This window comes from Gadus chalcogrammus, chromosome 6, assembly GCF_026213295.1.
Source record: "Gadus chalcogrammus isolate NIFS_2021 chromosome 6, NIFS_Gcha_1.0, whole genome shotgun sequence".
Taxonomy (NCBI): domain Eukaryota; kingdom Metazoa; phylum Chordata; class Actinopteri; order Gadiformes; family Gadidae; genus Gadus; species Gadus chalcogrammus.
This window is the reverse complement of record NC_079417.1, coordinates 2,163,169-2,183,458: the sequence shown is the minus strand read 5'-3', so window position 1 is coordinate 2,183,458 and position 20,290 is coordinate 2,163,169. Positions and strand designations below refer to the sequence as shown.

Here is a 20,290-nt window from a genome sequence, read left to right as displayed (position 1 = left end):
CTAATCAATGCTGTGATCGATTGGGGCCACGTGGCACTGACTGCTACACACACACACACACACACACACACACACACACACACACACACACACACACACACACACACACACACACACACACACATCAGCACATGATCGAACACACTTACTAACGCACACATGCTGACACAAAGATCTAGATTTATGTATGTATCCAGCGTTTCAATATGGTAGAATAAACAGGACACCTAAGTCCTTTAGACAGTATGAAGATCATCTTATGGCCCAGTCCCAGGAAACTGTTTGATTCTCTCTCTCCCTCTCTCTCACCTCTCCCTCTCTCCCTCCCCCCTTCTCTCTCTCTCTCTCTGCCTCTCTCTCTCTGGTCCCTCCCTTCTCTCTCTCTCTGCCTCTCTCTCTCTCCCCCCTCCTCCTCTCTCTCCCCTCACTCCCTCTCCCCCCCGCTCCTCTCTCTCTCTCTCTCTCTCTCTCTCTCTCTCTCTCTCTCTCTCTCTCTCTCTCTCTCTCTCTCCCTCTCTTCTCTCCCCCCCCTCCCCCCCCCCCCCCCCCCCCCCCCCCCCCCCCTCTCCTCTCTCTCTCTCTCTCTCTCTCTCTCTCTGTCTCTCTCTCTCTCTCCCCCTCCTCCCCCCCTCCCCCCCCCCCTCTCTCTCCCCCCCCCCCACCACCAGGTGACGGTGGAGGATGACAGCCAGCTGTCCCACCTGACCCGGGACCGCGCCCGGATCCCCCAGCCCCGTCGCCTCCCCACCCGGGGCCACCTCATGTCCGTGGTGAGTCCCCCCCCCCCCCCCCCACACACACCCACCTTACACCCCATAGTCTAGACCAGTCATACTCAAGTAGCGGCCCGCGGGCCTTTTGTGGCCCGCGGGGTGTCTATTAATGGCCCTCGAGCTGTTTTGAAAAGTTGTTTTAATTATAAAAAAAAAAAAAACTCCGCCAGAACAGTAGGGGGAGCAACGAACGAATCTGTGGGCATGGAAGTGGAAATCGCTGGCTTGTTTATATTTATAATTATCATAATTCGTTCTTGTGTTTTCTTCTCCTTCTTCAAAATTCTTCATTCGCTTCTGTCACAGCCTTTTAAAAATGGCGCTATTATGCTGTAAAACCGGAAATGTGAGACTCCTGAAAGGATGTGGTTTGCTGGCCAATCACAGTCTTTGCGAGCTGCGTAGGGCTGTATCGTTTTAGTCGCATAGTCAGGAATTTTGGCCGACGCACTTAAGCACGTAAGGGGGGATATTTTACCGCGCAAGGGGGGGTTATGTATCTTACGTGCTTACGCGTTACGTCTAAAACAGAGCATATATCGGCCTCAGTCACACGTATACCGACCGGCCCCTTGAGTCACTGAAATTTTTTTTTGTGGCCCCTCATCATTTCTACTTGAGTACCCCTGGTCTAGACGGTCCGTTGTAGAGGGCCGGGGACCCCCCGCCTCGGGGGGTCCCCGGCCCTCTACAACGGACCGTCTGACTGACTGACTGACTGACTGGCCGTCTGACTGACTGACTGACTGACTGACTGACTGACTGACTGACTGACTGACTGACGATCTACAGCCTCGATCAAAGGCCACCCGCCCCTTTAGTGTGCAGCCGGGCGTTGCCATGGCGTTCAGCAGGACGTCGACGGCACCGGGAGGCTTTGATCGGGTAAAGTTCAGACGGGGTGGAACTAAAAGTTAAGGTTGGGGGACGCAAACATCTTCAGGGTTAGAAATGGGGTCGAAAAGGGATTGAACCCCTGGGTTAGGGGGTACAGGTCCCAGCCCCCCGTCGTCCCCCCAAAAGTCAACCTCCTTGACATTCTTGACCAAGATGGTGGTTAGATTAACCCCCGGTCCGATCCCAATCTGTGGGATTAATGGTGGATCATCTCCTCTTAATTCCTCTCCACGGTGAAGAGGTCACGCTCAAAATCCTCCGATCATTTTGACGTTTGGGGGGATTTCGCTGTCGCACCACACTGTCTCTGAGGTCTGACCTGAGGTCTGTGTATGTGTGTGTGTGTGTGTGTGCATGTGTGTGCGTGTGTGTGTGTGTGTGTGTGTGTATGTGTGTGCGTGCGCGTGCACGTGCGTGTGTGTGTGTGTGTGTGTGTGCGTGTGTGCGTCTCCTCCAGGCCTCCACCTCCGACGGCATGCTGACCCTTGACCTGGTCCAGGAGGAGGAGGACCCCCCCGGACCCCGGACCCCCCGGGACCCGGGCGACCCCCCCCGCTCCAAGACCGACGGCACCCTCTCCCTCCGGCCCGCCGCCGCCACCGCCGCCGAGGCTTCTGGGAAGTCCCAGAGCCTCCCCCGGGAGACGGGGGGCGGGGCCTACGAGGCGGGGGAGGGGCCGCGCTCCAAGAGGAACGCCGCCGCCAACGGCGTCCGCACGCCGCAGCCCGGCCGCTCGCCGCGCGGCTCGGGGAAGGAGCGCTGCGCCTCCATGGAGCAGATCCTAGGCCCCGCCCCCCGGACTCCCGCCGCCGCCGCCGCCGACGTGCCCGTGAGCAAACTGCACGAGCTCATCTGCCGCAAGCTGGAGCGGACGCAGGAGCTGCTGCTGCAGGCGCGGGGGGGCGGGGCCAGGGAGGGGGGCGGGGCCAGGGAGGGGGGAGGAGGGGAGGCGAAGGGGAAGGAGGCGCGGGCGGAGGCGGAGCAGCTGCTGAGCGAGGCCGCCTCCACCTGGGGCCAGGCCAAGGAGGTGCTGGAGGAGGTGCTGGAGCTCAGGGCCTTGTGCCGGCAGCTGGACTCCCCCAAGAGCCTCCCCCCCTCCCCCCTGGCCGCCTCCCCCCTGGCCGCGTCTCCCCTGGCCGCCTCCCCCCTCCCCGCGACGGACAGCGCCAAGAGGGCGTCTCACAGGAAGAGCATGATGTGATGGCGGGCTTAACTCAGGGGGGGGGGGGGGGGGGGTGGAGGCCGACATGCTGAGACTTGAACCGGCTCGTTGGGCGGCCATCATGGGAACATTGCTGAAGCGAGGCGTTGCTAAACGGTACGGAGCCGACGGGAGCTCACCTTCAGAGCAGGACTGAACCCACGAGGAGCTCAGAAGGCCTCGGACTGTAGACGGTACGGGACCACGCTAGAGGAGCCGTGAAGGAGACGCTTTGGCCCCGGAGGAGACGTGTCTCTCCGAGGGCTAGCCTAGCATCGGCGCTCCCATCGGGGCTAGCTAGCAGCACTCTACCCTAGCGAAGGAGCGATCCTTCTCCCACCTTCTAGAAACTAGTAGACACAGAGCAGGGATGGAAGGGACTAGGGCTTGACAAAAGACACAAAGTTCTTTCATATTTTAAACTATTGGGATTAAAGCCAATAGTTTCAATCTTCGAAAGCGAATTTATGGATTCCGAATTTTGTTTTACCACGCTGGCTCACATAAACGTGTTTTAATTATGATTTAATTCAGTTTTTGCGGTACCATCACCGCAGTCTTCCATTGGCAGTTTGCCCTTCTAGCATTGGTGCTGATCGGGTTTCGCTGACCCTATTGGCCGTCGTGGGAACCAATCAGACGTGTGGGGCGGGGCTAAAGGGTCTGTGGGCGCCAGCAGTGTACACACAACCCCCCTAAGCCCCGCCTTACTCTCTCTCCCAACCAATGACACCAATGCCGTCGCAAACGCTGCCCCTTCATTGGCTCCCAGACACAGGAAACTAACAGGGTAAAATAAGGACAGCTGTGCTTTTAAAGTTTTACATTTAGTTTTGATCTCATTTGAATATGCAAAATCCCTTAGCAAACACAAGTGGCTCGCCGATCCGGGAGAAGTTATTGTTTATATTTGTATGACCCTCCCGTACCCTGAACACACAGTGTCACGTGATACGTCCGTCGGGGATTCTGGGTAATATGCAAATCGCAAGGAGCAGCGAGTAGCGGTAGCGGAGAATCTTTGTTCTCGGGGCTTTGGGGTCACGTTACCAAAAAACACGGCTTAGGAACACTTCTGGGGCGGATGTGTCGGGATATAGCTCTTCCTAAAGCTGCTCTAAGCAGCTTCTGTAATCCGCTCCAGATTTGGGACAGCATCAAGAGTCTCCGGAGCGAAACATCTGGACTCTGTGTGGCGCGGACCCACTGAGGGCTCGAGGTCGTCGCGGGGACGCCGGGATAGGTTCGGTTCATAACGTTGTCGGTTCTAATGTGTTGTCGGTGTTAGTCGAGTTCGGTGATTGGGCCCCCCCCCCCCCCCCACCGACAGTCAGAGTGTGATGTTGGAGCAGGAAGAGAAGAGGTGCACTCTGGGAACGCGGGACGTCTGTTGCTGGTTAGGGAGCCTGGGGAGACATCAGGCCTTCAGAGGATTTTAAATCTGTCTCCACACGCCCTGTTGGCAGACGTCGGAACTGATATCAGATACGAGCAGCTCATTAAGTATGGATGCCCATCCTGGAATGATATCAGTACAGTGATACGGCGAATGCTATGAAGGCAGCGTTCTGGAACGGTTCAAAAGAAACCAGTGCTGTGTGGGAAGTTCCCGGCTAACGACTAAATATCGTCTGTTGAGGGTTCGCCAACATAAGCGTTGATCACGCCTTTACCATCTGTTAGCTCTACATCATCTGAAGCACACAAAGCCCTCCATCTTTGTTTGTTTCGCCTCTGAACAAGGAACAAGGTTGTTGTTTTAGCGCTGCGAAACTATTTTAGTGCTGTTCAACGTGTACAAACTTTTAGTTTAACGCTTAAGGGAGACGTCCCACAGCTCAAAGCGAGACTGAACGGTACACAGTCGGCCATTTTGGAGACAACTCAGTCAAGCTCTGTGGCTCCGCCCACAAACCCCAACCAGACAATCTGAAGGGAGGAGTCCTACGATAGGTACGATCTGATTGGCTGGAGGTGACCTGCTGCTGCCTCCTGATAGGCAGGCAGAGAGACGAAGGGTCAGTGGACACGAGGGGTCATCTCAGCTTAGCTTAGTGTAGCTGCTAGCTCCGCCCAGGGCGACCTTTGACCTCCTGACAGCAATCGACCTCTTTGCACTGAAACCATCTCTGGACTCTCTCTCCACTAGAGACAACCGCCTGTGCAATTAGAACAATCAACAGGGTCTGGAAGTAACACCTGACACCCCAGGTGACCTCAGACACGGCTCACCTGTCCTCCCATCAGGACAGGTGAGCTCCAGTGTAACAAGTGTGACCCAAAGCAAATGCTATTGGCCATGTTCCCTCTCTCTTTCTCTCACCTCTCTCTCTCTCTCTCTCTCTCTCTCTCTCTCTCTCTCTCTCTCTCTCTCTCACTCTCTCCCTCTCTCTCTCTCTCTCTCTCTCTCTCTCTCTCTCTCTCTCTCTCTCTCTCTCCCTCTCACACTCTCTCTCTCTCTCTCTCTCTCTCTCTCTCTCTCTCTCTCTCACTCTCTCTCTCTCTCTCTCTCTCACACACCTCTCTCTCTCTCTCTCTCTCTCTCTCTCTCTCTCTCTCTCTCTCTCTCTCTCTCGTTGGTAATCCCCTGTTTTTCATAAGTTGTAAACCCTTTCCCCTGGACCCCACAGTGGTGGGTGGGAGGGTTGTTGGTTCCAGACCCTGCGATCCAGCCTTGGTCTACGAGTGTTTTTACAAAGATGTTTATTTTTTTAAGTGAGAATCTTGCTGATAATTACTTAAAAGGCTCTTGTGGTTTCGTTTTGTAAGGCTTGGCCTCTGTTAGATGTTGTGGATGTGATTCTAGAACGGCAGCAATAAAGATGAAGAAGAATTGCCTCTCCCGTGGTGTTGAAGGAAACAATGTAAAACGATTGTAGGCGATGATTCTGTTGTATCAAATGTGAACGTGCATATTTTGCAAACAAAATGAACATTTAAACGTTTCAATTTACTTGTCTCGCATCTGTGACTTTGCACTTTGCATTTAATTTACGCTTATCTCGCTCACCAGGTTTAGTCAAACACGAATTTAAATAGGAATGGAAATGATTTTCAACTGGTTTACGTTTGTTATAACCAGACGACACACATGGCATTTTATTTAAAGGCTTTTACGATTAATATTCATTTTATTGGGAAATATGCAATTCAAATCTTAACTGGAAATGCTGTTGAAGGAGTTGTGTTCAAATGTGGATAATGTGAATGTGACGCTCGCTGTCTGTCTGGTCTGCGGCCGACCGGCTCCACTGTTTGACCTTGAACGACCGAGTTTGACCTCTGCACAAACCGGCCCCCTCCCCGGGCTGAAATGGATTTACTAAATGGAAGTTGTGATAGACTTTTGGCAAATAAATATTTTTTTCCAAGTTTAATAACTTTGTCTACGATTTTGAGATGTGTGATGCATTTTTCGTTGGGGTACTGAGGCGTCTGAAACGGTGCCAACAAGTTCGAGCTACACACAGCGTCCGTTAATTGGTCGACAGAATCGTCGCCTCCGTGCGACTGGGATAAAAACCAACACAGTACCCACAAGTTTTTTCTGGACAACGGCAAAAGCTTTGTTCATTGAAGAAAATGTTGCGCAAAAGTTTGCCGTCCTTCTTGGACGTCCTGCATGGTAACACTTTAGTTTCGAGGCTTAGTTTCACTCTTTTCTGGTGCTCCCTGCTGTAGGATTTAAAGCCTTACATACAGATGTCCGATAAAGAACACCAACAGCACACCGACGTTTGACCACAGGGTAATCCCCCACGGGGTACATCGGTTATCTCAGATACAATCCAGAGCAGAAACAAAGCAGGTAGAGGCTGGGGTGGTGATGGTGGTGGGCGAAATTCCGCCCAGCACACTTAGGCCCAATCCCATTTCTACCCCTTACCCCTTCCCCTTGCCCCTCCCCCTTGTTTTGAAGGGCCTTAGGCCCAATCCCATTTCTACCCCTTACCCCTTCCCCTTACCCCTCCCCCTAAATTCCGCCCAGCACACTTGACCTCTCAGAGCGAGTGTTTGAGATGGAAGGTCTTAAATTAACCGGCTATCAGTGTACGTGTGTTTGATTGGACTGCATGAGCTGTCAGCTGATAGGGGGCGCCTGACTAGAGTGTCCCACCAGAACTAGCTCCGCCCATAGGTGGACGTACCCCAAAATCCAGAAGGCGGGAGGGGTTTCCTTAAATAAATGTTCTGAACCACTTCGGCCACATCAGTTCATCTGCAACTTCCAGCAATGCAGTACAACTGTGTGTGTGTGTGTGTGTGTGTGTGTGTGTGTGTGTGTGTGTGTGTGTGTGTGTGTGTGTGTGTGTGTGTGTGTGTGTGTGTGTGTGTGTGTGTGTGTGCAGACGTGAACGTATGTTAATTTGTGAGTGAGAACACATTAAACTACTGACCCTTCAGCTGTCTATATTTCCCAAACATCTACTCAACACACATTCAGGTCCAAAGCAGGAGACTTCAGGGGAGTTGATGACAACATGCAAACTCTAGTCACCGTTTGCATCCATTTTCATGAGCGCCGCTGAACTTAAGACAGCAGTGATCGATGCGACCGCACAACCGGTCCAATCAAACCCAACCTGAAGTTAAACACTAAGTCTCGGTTTGAATACATTTGGTTGGGAAATCCAAACTTAAGCCTCAGACTTAAAACTCAGAACAGACACCTAAAGACAAAAACGCAAACACTAAAGTGTGGCTCGTGTTTCGTTAGCAGGAAGGAACACACGGCGACACGTAATATGTCTGTTCACCAACACCGCGATCCACTAAATCCATCGATAAACAGATATAGATCGGGTGTCTATGATGGGCAGTTGAGGAAGATTGCTTTTTGGATGAATTGTATGTCGTATGATTCTTGCACTTTTTGGATCGTATCTTCATGGCTAATGCATTTATTGTGAGTCGCTTTGGAAAAGGACGTCAGTTTAATAAAAGTAATGAAATGAAATCCAGACACTCCTAGTTACAGATCCTTATTGTATTATATACTCTGTGATCAACCAACACCCCAGGCTATAGGAAGATTTCAAGTCCTTTTCAAGTCCTTCACCATTAAAGTGCGAATTATTGCAGCAGGTTGCTTATGGAATGACATTTCACTCAATATTTAAATTTAAAAAATAATTAAACATGGCTATGAAATAAAACCTGGAATAAATAAATAAATAAGGCAATAAATAAAAACATATAGCCTGCATTTTAATTTTATAAAGGATCCCTTTTATTTTTTTCAGAGGATTATTTTTATTATAACTATAACCCCTAACCCCTGGTGGATGATCCAGCGCCCCCTAGCAGCCGTCCGAAGTAACAGCTAAACGCAGTTCAAAGGGCTTTCCCCAATACCTAGGACTTCGACAGCAAGAGTGAAAGATGACGTTTCACAAGGAGACAAGACATGTACAGACAATAATGCAGATTGAAAAATGGTGTGTGCAAATGGAGGACATTCGTTGTATTCTCAGTGAAAAATGCAACATTTTAAGATTGTTTCTGAATTAAAATGTGCTGTGAGTGATTTCATCAGTGGATAACCCAGGGGTCAAGCCACTAGGAGTATGCCAGAGACCTGGGGTCTCTTTAATACATGAGGGGTCTCTTCTGTCCTCTACTCTACCACTACAGCCATTGCATTCAGCATATACAGTCTAGGATATGCTCCCTTTAGTTATCTATTCAGCTTGTCCTTCTGTTCCCGCTGGAGTCTGTGGGAGATTTCTGTCCTGATGAGATTGATGTGTACGGTTGTAACAGCTTTATATAGGAGCCTTTATACTGTGGTGAAGGCAATAGACTTCACCACATCGACACACATACGGTATAAACAGACAGACAATATAGTAAACATATATAGACCGATAGAAGATAACACAACTGACAGACATAACCAGATGCCCCACAACAAAGGTCTATAATTGAGTGTGTGTGTGTGTGTGTGTGTGTGTGTGTGTGTGTGTGTGTGTGTGTGTGTGTGTGTGTGTGTGTGTGTGTGTGTGTGCGCGCGCGTGCGTGTTAAGCCACGCCCCTCAAGGGCCATGTGCATCCATATATGGTATGCAAGACGAGCGGATTACTGCATCAGCGAAGGGGGAGGGAGCGAGTCAGATATATATATATACGAAGACAAAGAAGACAGTGAGAAGAGGAAGTGATGGTCAAAGGCCTGTGCGAACAGGCTTCTCTGTCGAACTATAATTTAGTAGATGCTTCCATCCAAGAGTCATCATATTTAATGCAATTAATGCAAATAAAGACATAGGCTACTGTTCGTAGGAGGCCTGCAGATACACTGCACACGTTCTGTTGGAAAATGTGGGTCTGCCTGCACGATTGGACGTTTGTTTTCTTGCACACACCTCTTTCTCTCTTGCTCACAAGCGCACACCTCCGTGGGTGGGACCTGTTCATTAAAACAGTTTAACGTTTTTTTAAATCCATTTTATAATAGAGAGAACCAGGATCGGTAGGATTTCCGAGAAACAACTCAGGGACGATACTTCAGGAATAATAGCAGAAACAAAATCTATCATAAAATGTTATAAGGATCTTTGACAAAAGCTGAAACTTAAATGCCTCATAAGTACCTGCCGTGGGAAATTCATAATAATTAATAACTCCGTTCCATTATTTTATACCCGAAAAGTACGTGTCTACACTGCCGCCTAGCGGTCACTCTGGAAATTGGTCATCTTAATATCCTAAGTAGCTCACAACCGGATTAAATACCGGCTGAGGAAAGAAAACTTCTCAGACTCTTATCTACTTTGGTTTGCCTTAAATCTTTAGCTATTGATAAAACCACACTTGATTTTTAATAATAAATTTAGAATATGCTTTTATACAAAGCAACTTTTAGTGAACTTGGATACACATCATTTTCAGCAACAGGCCAGCATTTTAGATACATGATGCCAAAAGCCACACATTTACGATACCAAACAAAGACGAACATTTAGATTTTTATTCCAAAACACTTGCCAGAAGGTTACAACACACAAACCTCAGACATGACATAATCTGAAGGCAAGAAAATAAAAAAATAAAAGAACCCTTTGAAAGACTAAGTTTCCGTTAGCCCACGGCCCGGTGTAAAGGAGGCAGGAAACACACGGGAGCAAATCAAAAATAACTGACAAGGAGAGAACTCTATTTACAGGTCGTCTATGAAGCGGTGGAAGTATCTGGAACCTGAACGGTGGAGGGCACGGAGGGGGGCTGGAACTCAACGCGAGCTAGACGGGGCTGGGACCCAAAACGTGGAGGACAGGGAAGGGACGAGTCGGAGGCGATTGGGTTAATGCTGAACTCTGAACGGAAATCTGCCCGCCGTGGGGGGCGGGTACGGCAGAGGAACTCAGAGTCGGACAGATTGACAGGCCTAGGTGGGATGGAGGACGTTTTACGGTCCAATCAGACGTGAATCTGTGCCTCCGGTTTGAAGTATCTGGGTCACCTGAAGGATGAGTGATTTTTCTTGTAAACCAGTAAGAGATTCGGTTCCACCGGTGTCCTGACTGGTTGCACCGGTGTAAACGTGGCGTAAAAGTTCCAGTTTCAGAACCCCCAGTGTCTGTAGCTCCACACGCGCGCACACAAACACGCCCACACACACTCACACACTCACACACACACACACACACACACAAATGATTAAAAAAAACAACATGTTGTAGACAAACGTTGTGGGAAAACCCTGGTCAGTTTCTATGGTAACATCTAGATAATTATAGGACCAGCAGCGCCCCCTGCTGGATCTATTCGTCATCGTCGTCATCGTCGTCGTCATCCTCGCCCTCGTCCTCGGGGGCCCTCTTCCTCTTCTCCCCCGCCGGCACCCCCGCTGCAGCTGCTGCTGTGGGGGAGAGGGGGGAGAACGGGGGAGAGAGAGAGGGAGGGATGAGGGAGGAGAGAGGGAGGGATGGGGAGGAGAGAGAGGGAGGGATGGGGGAGAGAGGGAAGGATGGGGGAGGAGAGAGAGGGAGGCAGGGGGAGGAGAGAGGGAGGGATGGGGGAGAGAGGGAAGGATGGGGGAGGAGAGAGAGGGAGGCAGGGGGAGGAGAGAGAGGGAGGGAGGGGGAGGAGAGAGTGGGAGGGGGAGGGGGAGGGAGGGAGTGGGAGGGGGAGGGGGAGGGAGGGAGGGTGAGGGAAGGATGGGGGAGGGAGATATGGAGAGGGAGAGAGGGAACGAGGGGGAGGGAGATGGAGAGAGAGAGGGAGGGAGAGGGAGGGAGAGAGGGAGGGAAGGATGGGGGAGGGAGGGATATGGGGAGAGAGAGAGAGGGAGGGGGAGGGGGAGAGAGAGTGCGTTAAACAGCGGAAGTGCTGAAGGTATTTTGTGTTGTCAATTGTTCAATTGTCCCAAACAAATCCAGGGGGGGGGTGGGCTACTGAGTAGTTTCTCAACATCATGTGAGAGAATCTATCGTACAACAACTACTGTCATCTTCCATACAGTGTACAGGATAAACATCAGAGGAACTCAAATGTATTGGACTATACGTTTAGGTAAACGGTCATCACCACATTCTGGAACAGTCAACCCTAGTTCGAATGACATCATTTCCTGTTTCCTGTGTGTAGGAGTCTGCTATGGGAGGAGCAGTCCGCAATAGGAGGGCTGCCCCCCCTCCACCCCCACCCCCACCCCCACCCCCGCCAGCGAACACATACCTCCACCCTCATCATCATCATCCTCCTCAACGTAGTCGTCATCGTCCTCTTCGTCCTGGGATCGGGGCAGAGACACATCAGAGGGTTAACTTTATCGTCACGCGCCGAGGACAAAAACTGACCACTGATCAGCCTCTTGTGTCACGGCTGGAGTTCAGACCGAAGGAAAGTATCACGACGTCTTGTCACAAACTAATGAAATAGTAGAACACATTTGCATATTGGTAGTGATCGTTGCATCGCTATTTTCCGTCTCGATTAAAAATCAGACAGCCCAGGATCAATCTACTGGCCGGCCCCATGACATCACTTCCTGTCCCCCTAAGGGGCCAATCGCGGCACAGCGCTGCTCGGCCACTCACCTGAATGCCGTCCTTCATCAGGTAAGACAGGCCGACGTCGTCGCCGTCTGACCCCTCGTCATCCTCATCATCGTCATCATCGTCGTCATCCCCATCCCCCGTGGGACCGGCCTCATCATCGTCTACAAACAAACACAGTAAAGGTCACCGTCGTCCTCCAAACACACTTTAGTTATTTACTTTAGCTAAACCGAAATACACGCTCTGCCGAAGACGAACCCAACGACGTCTCCAGCGGAAGGACGGTTCCAGTGTACTCCGATTTGGTCAACCCAGATCCATAGTGTACTTAATGTACACTTAATGTACGCACTTAGTTATTGTATGCTGTACGTCCTTGCACTTAAAAATAGTACTTAGCATTGTGGAGCATCTTACCATAACTATCCTTGTTGTGCACGTGAATGGGTTACCCTAGTGATTGGCACTCGGTTCTATGAACACCCTTACTGTACCGACAGATGTAGTGTAGTTTCTCTTTCTTCTGACAAATGTTCTATTGTGAGTCGCTTTGGATGAAAGAGTGTCAACGCTCTCAATGTCAACGTAAGGCTGTGCGGTCCAGTAAGACCCCGGTCTGGTCCAGTAGGACCCCGGTCCCAAGCGGTCTGGTCCAGTAGGACCCCAGTAGGACCCCAGTAGGACCCCAGTAGGACCCCGGCCCCAGGCGGTCTGGCCCAGTAGGACCCCAGTAGGACCCCGGCCCCAAGCGGTCTGGTCCAGTAGGACCCCAGTAGGACCCCAGTAGGACCCCGACCCAACGCGGTCTGGTCCCCCCTCTCTCACCGTCCTCCTCCTCCGAGTCCGGGGCCTCGTTGTCCTCGGGGTCGTACCCGTCCAGGTACACGATCTGGGGCAGCAGGTCGAACACGCTGGCCCGGTAGTCGTCCAGGGTCGTCACCTCGCAGCCAATCAGCTCCAGCCTCTGGAGGCTCTTCAGGTTCCGCTGGGGGGGGGGGGGTCAGAGTAGGACATCAGCAGGGCCCGGCGACTCATCGAATTCTGATCGCGATTTCAGCGTCAAACTATTACAAAACTAATATGATATAATATTTTTTGGGAGAGACCTGCTGAATAAATACATGATGTTTTCAAACTCAAAAAATAATCGTTTGAATAATCGTGATATCAATATTGAACAAAATAATCGGGATTAGGATTTTTTTGAGACATTTTATAGAGCTTCTTGTTTACTGGTTGCACTACTGGAGCTTTCCTAAAACTATCCCAAAAAATTGATAAGTAAGAAAAGCTCGGACCTCTGCAATGTCCATCTGATGCCAGACTAACGACCAGTGGTAGACAGAGAGACTGCAGGAACTGCTGGACATTTTTATTTAAGACTGAAAATCTCCCAAAATGATTTTTTTTTTGCCTTTTGCCACATGTTTATGATAGTGCTTTATTCTGTCCTTTGCGTCACAAATGAATGACACATACCGTGTCCAAGACTTTTTTGCAGGAGAATAATTCATGCAAATACAAAACCACGATTTATTTATCGCTGGTTAAAGCAATAAAGTACTCGAGTCATATTTCTTTGAAATAACATTTTAAAATTTGTCTAATGATGAACTTTTTTTAGAACCCTTCGGCCAACAAATTATTTGATTTAATTTTAGAGCATCATCATTGGAAGATACAGGGAGCTGTTAATACAAAGGAAACAGGGAGTGAGACAATCTTTGAGAGTTTAGGATTGGCCATTGCGGGCGAGACAAAGTTAAATTGCAATACACCGGGTGAAGTTGATGTCTGCAAGACGGTAAAAGGAATCTACACAACGAAGAGGTCAGTCGATTGGCCTCCGTCTCAGACTTCGTGGCTCCAGTGTCAATGCAAATGCAAACAATCCAAGGAGAATGTATAGAAACTAATTTTCAATTAACCAATATTTATATAAACAGGATTTATATCATTTCTATACCGTTGTACATAATAGTCATGATTCTTATTTCTACGAGAGTTTCGGCAAAAGGGAGAAAACTATCCAACAGTAATCATTGCATTATTCCCCTTTACGACCCTTCCTACTGGAGCCACTTTGCATAGACGCGTCTCCTGAATGGCTCACCACTCACTGATACAGCCAGTGTTAAGGGCTCACAGCCGGCTCACTCAGGAGGGGGGCGGCCGTCTTACCAGGGCTTCCAGGGCAGCAAAGTCCTTGATCTTGTTCCCACAGAGGTTGAGGTAGCTCAGGCTGGGGCACTTGGCCACCAGCACGTCAAGACCCCCGGAGATGGCGTTGTTGTTCACCTCCAGCTGAGAGACGGAGAGACCAAGTGTTATATACTGTATGTTCAAACCATACAAACCATACATACATTCTTACCGCGAATACATGGCGTGTTCTTAAGGGGTATGTGGGGTGAGCTTTGGCTTTATGAGGACTTCATTACTTTACCATACATGAGCATAACCGTAGTTAGTAGTCAAGTGAAAGTGTGCCTATTAACTGCTACACAACCGTCATGCATATAGATCGTAAACCAACAAGTTGCAATCACAACAAGATGTTTGGAATAACACTAGTGAAAAAGAGTAGTGCGTACTTTATAATATTTTAACCAGATGGGTGGGTACTTCACACTATAAACATTGCGGCCCCGTATTTCACCGCCAGGTGTGTGAGTGTTTACGGCCCGCTTTACAAACCGGTGGCTTGACCAAGAGGCTTGTCTGGGGGGGGGGGGGGGGGGGACTGACCTTGTGCAGCTTGGGCAGCGGCGGTAGCTTGGCCAGCGAGCTGAGGCCCACGCTGACCATACTGAGGAACTCCAGCTCCTTGTACTCGTCGGTCAGGCCTTCCACCTCTCCGTCGGCAGACCGACAGCTGTGCACGTCAAGCTCCAGCACCTGGGAGGCAACACAACACACACTTAGAACCAACAACCCATGCATGGCTCAGAGGGGGGAGAAGGCAACCCAAGGGACGCTGGTTTAATCCCCTGAGCTCCATCTGGAAACTGTGTTGAGGCGCCTTTGGCACGTCTAAAGTCCTAACACCCCATGATGAGCGAGTCTACTCGCTAATAGGGTTTTACCTGTTAAGCACTTGAGTGGAGGCAGCGCTCAGAGTGGGTGTTACGTAAAGGACGTTTGTGTACTAGATATAACGCACCCATGTTTATTGTCACTATTTTCCTGTTTGAGGTAAAGGGCTTTGAAACGTGAGCATTTAATTTCATTCACATAGGAGCAGACACTCCCATTCAAATATTCGAGTCTAAAGAAGCCATAGAGTGTTAATCGTCCGTGTCGTCCGACCTCCATCGGGGTAAACACTGAGGAGAGTTGGACGAATAGTTCGAAGCATTTGCAGCCCGCTCGAGAGGGACACGCCTCGAAGCGACACGCCTCCACAAACCGACATCCGGTCGCGCGGCCAACACGCTAACTGACGCCGAGACTAAACCGAAAAAATGCCGTAATGTTCCTGTAGATCTTTCTTACGAAGTTCGGAAAGAGGTTAACGAATGAATTCGTATTGTTGGCGAAGTAGAGTTTTAACGTTACATAAGAAATACAAGTCCGACAATACCAGTGTGGAAAAGTAGAACAACAACGACCTACTTAATAATAGCTATTTGAATTCAGTGTGCGACGAAGCGTCCTAACGTAAACGTCTGTTAATACGAATTTCGAGCAGTTTGTCGATACAAAACGATAACTTGGACAGGTCAGTAACGAGGTTTAGGTTTTTATTATCGATGCCCCGCTTGTTCTTGGGCAAAGCGTCGCTTAAACCCTACGGAACGCGCCCATGGCGCACGAAAGCGCTTCGTTATCGTTATACCGGAGCCACGTTGGCCGTGGGCGAAACACGTTAAAATACTCTACAACGAAGGGAGCACGAAGCTCATTTAAGAGAACATTCGTGCTTTATCCGTTAGCTTAGCGCCGCGGCATGCGTGAGGCTCGCGGCGCGTGCACAGCGGCAGCCCGCGAGCGAGGAGTCCGAGAGCGCGAGAGGGTTCGAATGCGCGCGGAACCTGACCTAAAAACCGTAACGCACATTTCCCGAACCCGTTTAAATGTGTAACTTATTCGATAAATGTGGACGAAAGCTGCGAAAATTCAGTGCATAAGAAAGCCCGAAAACGGGCTCCAAGTAACACTCAACGAGAGGAAACAACGACACGGAGCATCGTCATCTCGCAGCCCACTGTCAAGACAGGGCACCTTTAACCGAGTATTTACGATTAATAAACACGTTCAAATCTAACTATTGCTGTTGCATTACCTCGGAGGGGTCCCTGTCCCCCAGCTCCATGCTGATGCGCTTCTTCATGTCCATCTTAAAGCTAAAGTAGTCCTAAAACAAGCAACAACAAAGGAAAACTGAAAAATAAAAGGCTGTTTTTGGGCGCGCTATCACTGTGGCCTTCCTGCTTCAATGGCGGCTGAGCAACATCTGAACCTCCATGTTGCTCCGCAGCCTACCTCCGCACGCAGGCCCCTCCCCCGCGATGCTGAATATTACATTCTGACACGTTCCTCTGTCCTCATTGGGCCCTCGAAACGCCCCTCATGGAGAAACTCGGTTATTTGCATACTACCCGTGTATATGTGTAGCTATTGGCTTTAAGCGCTAGGGCTTTAAATTATGAGAGCCAATCACAATGAACCAAGGGCTCTTTTAAACTTCACGCACGCCCACTCTTTGTTGTCATTGGCGCCATTACTGGGATGTGTTTTCCGGCGCACGTCGCCAATTCTAACAAACTAACTAGTTTTAGTATATAATAATGACTGAATGCGGCCACTAGGAATGTAAAGAGACTTTTCAAGAAAATAATGAAAGGTTTAAAAAAAATCATAATAAGGTTCACGGTCGTCACTTAATACATTAGTCCTACTATTATGCTCACAGTGGAGGTTTAACACGTTAAATATGTGTTATCTGACATATTAAGGTTGTGATAAGGTTCAGCTTCAAAGGCAAAAACAATGTTGCTCATGCTTTGTTCTAATACACGTTTCAATAATGCATCACACACCATTCAAAATGCATTGCAGAGTGCACCCTTCTTTTATATACGATGCAGTAAAGACGCATGTTCGCAAACATTTCCCAGCAGATAAATAATGTAGGGCTTTGAGCACAGGACTGCAGCCTCCACATGAGCCATGCCTCTGGTTCCATGAATGCCTCCAGACAGCTGCAGCCCTCATTGGTCCTGAAGACACGACTTCCTCCAACTATGCACTCCCCTAAAGTATCCAGGATTAAGATGTATTTTTCTCTGATAAAAGTCCGCCTCAGGCGAACAGCATAAGCTGCTTGTTGTGGATGTGTTTGGCTTAATGAAAGAAACTCAGACCCTTATTTAATAGCCTTTGGATGAAACTGCACCGGGGAATGTTTACTGACGGTAGACGACGATGAATAATATTAATAACTGAGGCCTATTGACTCCGGATTGAACTAGAGAAATTGTCTAGTCCCCCATGTTAACCTTCATCCATCGTGCTCTCCACTTCTGGGAAGTTTTCCCCTTGAAACTTTACACGCCTTCGCTGTTACAAAACCAATACCGCCCAAACCACGGAGTAATAACTACGTATGCGCAGCAGAATGAGAGGCGAGAGTAAAGTTTAGTTAATCGCTGAGTACCCCTGTGTCGGAGGCGGATCGGAGCGCTATTCGCAGAGTTATCCTGTGTGGTGAGACAGTAGATGATGTGTAGTTTTTTGAACAGAGTGTGCTGTTTGATGGACAGCTGGTCCCGTATCCTCGCTGCTTTATAAATTGAGGATGATGCAGGGACAGCTGTCCATCATAGTGTAGGGCACGCCGATAATGGTGTCAGGGGGCGGGGCTAAAACATGACGTCATGCGGGGCCTCTGTGTGGGGGGGGGGGGGGGGGGGGGTTGTATCTCACAACAGCTGCTGATTTTTCGGATTAAATATGATCTGTGGTGGGAAAAACATTATTCGTTTTTAGTAATTAGTATTAGTAATGAGTAGAACACATACTTGACAAGTGCTCTCATAAAACATGTAGGCCTATTGACATGCTACAGTACCAGACTAGTAAAAACATTACACACTCTCCCCCCCCCACACACACACACACATATATATATATATATATATATATATACATTTATATAATTTATTTATTTATCAATAATTTGTGTTATCCATGTGTGTGTCATCCACGCATATCGTTCCTCGGACGTCCAGGGTTTAGGACGCCGTTGGCGTTGTCAGTAGCCATCACCCAGAACAAGGGGGTCAGGAAACATAAGAAGAGGCATTTATTGGTTTAATCGAGAGATGCCGTCCATAGATACAGCATAGATGCCTAACGCGACCCATCGACCCTCTAAGAACGTCTTGTAACCTACTCTAAACCTAATCCGTGATAAGTCGCATGTGATGCCCATAACCTTAAATGTAATGTGATCCAAGAAACTTTCTTAAAAAAGGAAACTACAACGAAATTATGATTAGATATTTTTTGAGCCGTTGGGAAACATTATTCTGCATTTATTCCTTTGTTACACAAGATGGCGCTGTTGGAAGGGAGATCTTAAGACAGTAGCAGCCTTTCACATCGTCACTAACCTGTGACTCCAGTGCTGTGGGTACTTGTGTGTTGGGGAACATTGATACCCTGAGGAGGGTAGAATGCCAGGCATAGCCTACTTATTTCTTAATATCGCAGCCTATTAAAGGCTTTTTAACTGCAAAATCCACTCCTAACCCTTGTGGTAATAATTGTCTATATACATATGTTATACATGATTACATTTAAGTTATATTTTCCTCCAAGAGCAATATAAGTTCACCTACTACTCTCTTTTATGTATCACCCTGAAAATAAAAACATTGTGTTGCGTTGTGTGTGTGTGTGTGTGTGTGTATGTGTGTTTTCTTGGAAATACAATAGAAATACATTCAGTAAGTTTTATGTGCAATTCTAGATGTGACTACAGGTAAGTATGATAAATATTCACATTCACATTATAATATATACATTATAAGAAGTACACAAACGCTATATTACAGTATATACTTTGCACCTTACTGCTCTTCTGACCTTCTGGTCGGACGTTAACTGCAGTTAATTTTTCTCTTTCTCTTGTACCCTGTACAATGAACATAAAGTTTAATCTAATGTAATCTACAACATTGTACAACCATAGGGTGGATTGCCCTAATGTGGGACACCTAAGCTTCAGTGGGTGTGGCTCTTCCCCAAATAAATAAATGTTAGTGAAACTATGGGGAAACCAAAGCTGTAGTGTGATCAAAATCATTGAACCTTTCAACTGTCCAGTCATAAATCAGGGCGGGAAAATCATCAAACAGGAAGTGCCTGCTGTGACAGCTACCAGAAGGTCAGTGACATGTTTTGACCAAATTGGTGTTAAGGGTATGAATTAATTATTATCAAAATAATCATGCTACTTTTTATCTTAATGTGTTTATGAAAAGTTTGTTCATAAAAAAATAGTATAGCATGGTGTATATTTAAACCATATATTTGATTTTTAGGACAAGTATGTGTCCTAAAGTGGGACAGTATGATTAGCCTAATCTGGGACAGTTGTAAAACTGTGTGTGGTGTGTGGTGGAGCATGGTTTATGCAACAGTAATGGTTATTTACATGTTCTTAGTGATCTTTTGCAGTATTAAAATACTTTATTACTACAGATATTTAAGGGCAAGGGAAATTTTTACGCCGTGTGTGTGTGTGTGTGTGTGTGTGTGTGTGTGTGTGTGTGTGTGTGTGTGTGTGTGTGTGTGTGTGTGTGTGTGTGTGTGTGTGTGTGTGTGTGTGTGTGTGTGTGTGTTTTTTTTTTTTTTGAGACGCAACCAGAAACTCAGGATCAGGAAACCCGAGGCTCTCTCAGCCCACAGAGCTGCTGGATTCAACCCCACTGTTGTGAATACGTGGTTCAAAAACTATCAGGACACAATTGGCAGACTGGGGTTGGAGAATGATCCAGATCATATCTGGAATTGTGATGAGACTGGGCTCCAGGATCACTTCCTCTCCACTAAGGTGGTTACCGAGGCTGGGTCACCTTGTTTTGAGATCTCTGCTGGGGCGAAAGGAGAAACCTCAACCTGCCTTTACCCGCATCAACGCTGCTGGTGGGTACGGCCCAAACCTTGTCATCTTCAAGGGCAAGAGGATGAAGGCAGATTGGCTCTTTGGGGCTCCCGAGAATACCTTCCTCAGGATGTCGGATAACGGGTGGATAAACACAGAATTATTCACTGAATGGGGCAAGTTTTTTCTCCGAAGCCTGCCCAAAGATGATCCACGACCCCACTTGCTCCTTGTTGATGGCCACTCCTCCCATGTGTACAACATTGAATTTCTGAATTTGATGAAAGACAACAATGTATGTGTG

At 48.4% G+C, this 20,290-nt stretch overlaps 2 protein-coding genes across 3 annotated transcripts in view; one reads left to right on the top strand and one right to left on the bottom strand.

Moving 5' to 3' along the window:
• The window catches only part of plekho1b (pleckstrin homology domain containing, family O member 1b), a 17,061-nt gene extending 11,813 nt beyond the window's left edge, over positions 1-5,248 (top strand). The window contains exons 5-6 of the mRNA XM_056592979.1: positions 669-770; positions 2,128-5,248. Coding sequence (XP_056448954.1) covers positions 669-770; positions 2,128-2,871 — 846 coding nt within the window. The 3' untranslated portion in view covers positions 2,872-5,248. The remainder of the gene's footprint in view (positions 1-668; positions 771-2,127) is intronic.
• Positions 5,249-9,698: 4,450 nt separating this feature from the next.
• Positions 9,699-16,361, bottom strand: anp32e (acidic (leucine-rich) nuclear phosphoprotein 32 family, member E). Of its 2 annotated transcripts, none has more exons than XM_056592730.1 (7): positions 16,159-16,361; positions 14,622-14,771; positions 14,055-14,177; positions 12,699-12,858; positions 11,913-12,034; positions 11,551-11,605; positions 9,699-10,732 (listed from the first exon to the last, which is right to left on the bottom strand). In XM_056592730.1, exons 1-7 carry the CDS (start codon positions 16,210-16,212, stop codon positions 10,635-10,637), a joined length of 762 nt encoding a protein of 253 aa, XP_056448705.1. In that variant the 5' UTR covers positions 16,213-16,361; the 3' UTR covers positions 9,699-10,634. The 2 variants fall into 2 exon arrangements, with proteins under 2 accessions (XP_056448705.1, XP_056448706.1); XM_056592731.1 differs by having other exon boundaries at positions 9,740-10,729; positions 16,159-16,351.
• Between the last annotated feature and the right edge of the window lie 3,929 nt (positions 16,362-20,290).

Excerpts from the sequence above, each read along its gene's own strand:
- anp32e (XM_056592730.1), bottom strand. The coding sequence starts at position 16,212 with ATGGACATGAAGAAGCGCATCAGCATGGAGCTGGGGGACAGGGACCCC. Across the intron at positions 12,859-14,054 it reads TTGCTGCCCTGGAAGCCCTG|CGGAACCTGAAGAGCCTCCA; the intron begins GTAAGACGGCCG and ends CCCCCCCCCCAG. Across the intron at positions 10,733-11,550 it reads TGATGATGATGAGGGTGGAG|CAGCAGCTGCAGCGGGGGTG; the intron begins GTATGTGTTCGC and ends TCTCCCCCACAG.